The sequence below is a fragment of the Octopus bimaculoides genome, chromosome 1, assembly GCF_001194135.2.
Source record: "Octopus bimaculoides isolate UCB-OBI-ISO-001 chromosome 1, ASM119413v2, whole genome shotgun sequence".
Taxonomy (NCBI): domain Eukaryota; kingdom Metazoa; phylum Mollusca; class Cephalopoda; order Octopoda; family Octopodidae; genus Octopus; species Octopus bimaculoides.
Genome location: NC_068981.1, coordinates 188,396,807 through 188,402,472, shown reverse-complemented (window position 1 = coordinate 188,402,472; position 5,666 = coordinate 188,396,807). Strand labels below are relative to the sequence as shown.

Sequence of the window (5,666 nt, the reverse complement as noted above, 5' to 3'; positions counted from 1 at the left end):
ATATATATATATATATATATATATATATATATATATTCCTGCATAAACATATCCACATCGATGCATACATCGGGTATGTGTGTATATGTGTTTATATACATATATGCCTCTGTGTGTGTGTGTGTGTGTGTGTGTGTGTGTGTGTGTGTGTGTGTGTGTGTGAATGATTTGTTTTTATCAAGTAATATGATAATTATAATATTCTCCAAGTGTTAATTAGTTGTTCCTGGCTAATTATACAGAGTTTCCAATACGGTGTTGTTCAATAATTTTTTTCATTTTTCTATGAACCCGCCATAAAAATCCCCCACTTCTCTGAAGAATTTGACAGACAACAAACCACAAGTATATTCTTAAACTATATAACACTATCCTCAGCAACATAGGAGTAGATCTGAATATATCAACACCTTTCTTTCAATGTTTAATGTCACATACATCGTTCATGGTTGACACTATTCATCGTATTGTAATGCCGATGGATATTTTCTCAAATATATATGTCCCTGAAAACAAGTGAACTGAAACGTTTGTAAAGAGAAATCGTTGCACTGTATCCCATATATTAAAAAGGAAATTACTTGTCTTATACAGTTAGGATTCTTATTTTTAATTAACAGATACTGAGCATGCATTAACGACTAGAAAAACACTTTTAGAAAACTGTTAATGGATGTCCATCGTTTTAACATGAAAAAAGTAAATGTTTAGATATCTATACGCGATGAAGGAACTCCAAACCCAAATACAGCATTAAATAACAATTTAAAAGATAAAAGCTTAAAAAATATGCATTTTTGTTTTCTAAATTGTAAAATATTTTAAACAAGATGAAAGATATTAAGTTACTTTAACTAAGTGGAAACTAGACTAAGACGATTCTAATTCTTGTAGATAAAATCAGTTGATAAGGTTTGGGAAAAATCACAAAAAAACTAAAAGAAGGATGTCAGTCTATCTATCTATAGTTACCCACTTAACTCTGTCTATCTATCTATCTATCTATCTATCTGTCTGTCTGTCTGTGTGTGTAAATATATAGGGTATCTATCTGTCTATATCTATCTATCTATCTATATATATATATATGTATGTATGCGTGTGTAAATATGTATATATGTGTGTATATATATGAGAGAGAGAGAGAGAGAGAGAGAGAGAGTATTTTTTAACATACGCTTCGCCGCTGTATGCATGTGTGAGTGACTGACCGTCTTATACGGATTACTAGTTGATTTCGGATAATGTGTATTCTGTGAGTTTGCTAGTTCTGTTTTCTCTCACTAACTAAGAGGCACATTTCAATTCATTTAGAATTGTTTGCCGATGTCATTTGGTACTTCACCATCCACCTGTATGCCGATTCACTCCGATCGTCCTCTTGACTTTTACATCTCGTCTGACTTTTTTTGTTGTTTCGATACAATCATGTCCTAAATGGCTAAGACTTCTAATACTGTAGCATCGCAAAACTGAGTGGAAAAAAAACACACAATCATTATTGAAGTATTAACAGTATGTATGTTATAGAGATAAGGATGCGTTGTCGCACAGTAATATAAATAAAAGATAATCAACTTCTCGGTCAGCCCTGCAATCTTAGCTAAGGAATGCAGGTAACGGGAACTTGCTTTTTATTAGCCTAAGACATGAACCTGAACACTGGGAGGACTGAATACACAAAAGTATCTGAGCCATGCGACCCGTCTCCTGAGCGAAAGCGGAGACTTGCGAGAAGGCACGCCCACTTTCATATTCTTTCTATAAACAATCGATGGGATTGATTTAGCATGGATATAAAAACTCCGTTGAAGGACCCACTTTCTTACAGGGAAGGGTTGACACGCAACATATCATCATCAGCTAAAGTAATTCCTTATGCAAGAAAATAACGACCAGGTAACTGATATATGGCTAGACTTCACTGTTAATAAAACGATGTATCCATTGACATTTAGAAAGAAAAATACTTAATGGCTAATTTTTTTAATTAATATTCTGACCATCACAGTTTTATATTTCTTAGTTATTATTACTAAGACTTTCTGATTATTATTATTATTGTTGTTGTTGTTATTGTTGTTGTTCAGTAACGCAACCACCTTAAAAAAATGATATCAAGCTCCTAGTGTCCGCATTGTCAACTGAAATCTGGAGACAAGCTTTATGTTGCATCTTAGAAAAAATAAGCTGAAGTAACTATCCTAGTGGTTGTGATTAGTATACATTGTACCTGGTACAAATGATAGCAAGACGATCAAGCTGCTTTTGAAAACTTAGTTGTTTCTGCAGTATGAGTTCAAACCCTACGTTTGACTTTTACCGTTTAGTTGGATTAGTAGAACCGTTCGCTTCAAAATTGACTGCATACCAGTCGAAATTAGATAATAATAATAATAATAATAATAATAATAATAATAATGATAATAATAATTAGCCGAAGCTGCCTTCGAAATGCTTTTATAATGTTAAGCTGTAGCCATTCTGACTTACACCCCTAAGGTTTTTCCACTTACACCCACTAGAATTTGTCCGGTTGTAACTTAAGTAAAACTGCCCAGAGCGTGGATTGAAACCGGGTGACAAACGAACGGCAGTTTACTTGTACACAATAAACAGTTTGAAGTTTAACACAAGACCACAAACTAGTAGAGAAGCGAGTTGTTGATTGGATCGACACAGTATATTACTGGTACGGGGGGAACAGAAGTCAGAATCAGCCTCGGTGGAATGTTGTAAAGTTTATCTCTTTTTCCCTAATAGGCTATAGTAAACAAACCGCTTCGAACCGAAAACTAAGTGTTTGAATATAAACAAATAAACTAGGGCGCAGAGAAGTATTGTGAACATGATTCATGCCTTCTCAGTAGATGCCTACATAATTCATAATACTATAACAGTAAAAATAGTATTCGATGTAAACATGTAATATAAACAAGACAATAGTTGACTGATCAAATGTCAAACAAATAGATAAACTGAACGAGAAGCATCAGTGCGAGAAAATATTTGTAAAAAGTCTCCCCTTGCCCGCTTAGTTTAGCTTGGTTACTATTTAACACACACGCATGTTACTTTTACATTCATACGGGCTTGACGTATAATCTCTCGGCCAAGCTTAGAAAGACGATAAGAAGAGAAAGAAAAAGTAATTTGGATTTCTTAGCTGGTTTTAGAGAGAGAAAAAACAAATTGAACAATGCACGAGAAATGCCCCCAAAACACACAATTAATCCGTATTTATTTAATTAAAAAACTTGACACTAGATAATAATAATAATAATAATAATAATAATAATTTTAGTACAAGGCCAGTAGTTTTGAGGGGATGGTGAAGTCGATTATATCGACCCCCAGACATTTAACTGGTACTTTATTTTATCGACCCTGGAAGGCTGAAAGGCAAAGTTGACCACAGCGAAACATAATAATAATAATAATAATAATAGTGATAATAATAATGTACGGGTTGAAACTTACCGATCGTATAGGAAGTGCCATCCAAGGTAAACGTGGCACTTTTACACTTTTTTATATGTCTATGTTCGTGAACGACATGCGAGGGGGTGTTACATTCATCCATATTGTTTGAGTTTTAGTCCCGAGCCTGGTCGGAGCACGACCAACTACACTACATAAACTAGGATAGCGACCACAGCAAGATGCAGAACTACTAATGACAAGCTCGCTTAACTCAACAGTTACCGCGACGGCGACGGCTAAGGTACTTTCCGTGCAGCACCAACAGTTAGTAGTAGTAGTAGTAGTAATAGTAGTAGTAGTAGTAGTAGTAGTAGTAGTAGTAGTAGTTGTTGTAGTAGTAATAGTAGTGGTAGTATATTTACATGTAGCAGTAAGGGTTCCGAGTAGAATACATCGTTTCTTAACCAACTTCGAAAGTGAAAATTTATACATTCATAAATAAAGATAGCAGTGGCGCGTTGATTCAATTAGTAAAACACACACACAAGGAATTCATTCCAAGATGACCGAGTTCTATATTACCTGTATTTTCATAATTCCTTTACAAGAATTGACTTTAATTCTTTTATTCTTTATTTAGGTATGTTTTTGTTTATGCTGACTTCTTTACTTTATTTTCTACAGAACAGAGGTTATTTCTAAAACATTAAAGAAAGGATAAATAAAATAAAAGACATTTTATTAAGGGCGGGTGGAAATTCTAATAAAGGCTGCTGAAGTATCTGAGTTTTTCAATCAAATTATTAAGAATTTAAACTTTAAAACAATACATTTTCTTCAGTCGAAAACAACTACCTTCACTTACTTCAGAACATTTTAAACACTTATTCATGGTGCATAGTTAAATACCTGTCTATACATATATAAGTAGTAGGCTTAAAAAAACAAAAAGTCCTGGAATTGATTCGTTCGTTAAAAAATTCTTCAAGGTGGTACCCAAGCAAGGCTGCAGTCTAATGACTGGAGCAAGTAATACACACACACACACACACACATTATATATATATATATATATATATATATATATAGCAAACTAGCTCCTTAAGAGAATCCCGTTTAGCTGGCGATAAATACACACACGCACGCACGCACACACACACACACACATACACACACATTCGCTCATATATATACACTCACGCACACACACACACACACACACACGGAGATACGGTGCGCGCTCACACAAGTGCACACGTACACACACAAATTATATTTGCGTGTGTGTTGTGGGCTTCTACGTGAACTCGTACGTAAACAGATATATCAGATAGTATATATACACAACAATGTATGCACATTATCCAAGGCAGAGATTATATCGTATTAAGGAAATGTGCGAGCGGTACAGGACGTATATATATTTTTTACATATCTGAAATCGTATAAATATATGTATCTACATCATGTTGGCGGTTGCTTACGCTGCGGGACATTCCAGTTGTCAGCTGTTATCAACTGAATGATTATTATCCTATCCGCACCGATATATTATTGTGTAACTTAATACAGGCGAAGGTGTGAATGCACAATAACATGATATATCAACCTACTATTAATGAGATATGAGACTCTCTTGAAGCCAAAAGAAAAGAAACGATGCTATTTCATACACAAAATTGTTTTCTATGTTCGTTACGGTAATATGAATATATACGCACGAAGGAATATATATTTTACTGGAAAAAAACAGACAAAAACAAACCGTTTCTACAATGCACTTATCAAAATATGTTGGATATATGTTTGTATTGAAACGAGGAAGAGAGATAGAATAATAGACATGCGCGACGAACGCAAGTTCGCACGTAAACACACGTCAGATACTTGTAGATACACTCATATTCCATATGTAAATATGATCGTACATAAAATGACATACATGTAGATACTCTCAGAAATGCATATATGTACGTATACTTATGCATATATACGCGTATACCCACATAACACTAAACACACACACAAGCATATATATATATATATATATATAAAGATATATATGTACATATCTATCTGTACATGCGTATGTATGTATGTAAAAAAAAAAAAAACAAATCCGAAAGAAGCATACTCTAAAATATAGAGCAGTATACATACATATATATACATATATATATATATGCACACACACACACACACACACACACACACACACACACACACACACACACACACACACA

General features: G+C 34.0%; 1 protein-coding gene across 11 annotated transcripts in view; it reads right to left on the bottom strand.

Moving 5' to 3' along the window:
- Nucleotides 1-5,666, bottom strand: part of LOC106875208 (dual specificity calcium/calmodulin-dependent 3',5'-cyclic nucleotide phosphodiesterase 1A) — a 1,568,460-nt gene that overhangs the window by 609,244 nt on the left and 953,550 nt on the right. For 2 of the 11 annotated variants that reach the window (XM_052973349.1, XM_052973360.1), the window contains exon 1: nucleotides 3,481-3,750. The exons of the other annotated variants lie outside the window; for them this stretch is intronic. In XM_052973349.1, coding sequence (XP_052829309.1) covers nucleotides 3,481-3,583 — 103 coding nt within the window. In that variant the 5' untranslated portion in view covers nucleotides 3,584-3,750. Of the gene's footprint in view, nucleotides 1-3,480; nucleotides 3,751-5,666 lie in introns of those variants that run through there. 11 annotated transcript variants of the gene reach the window in all.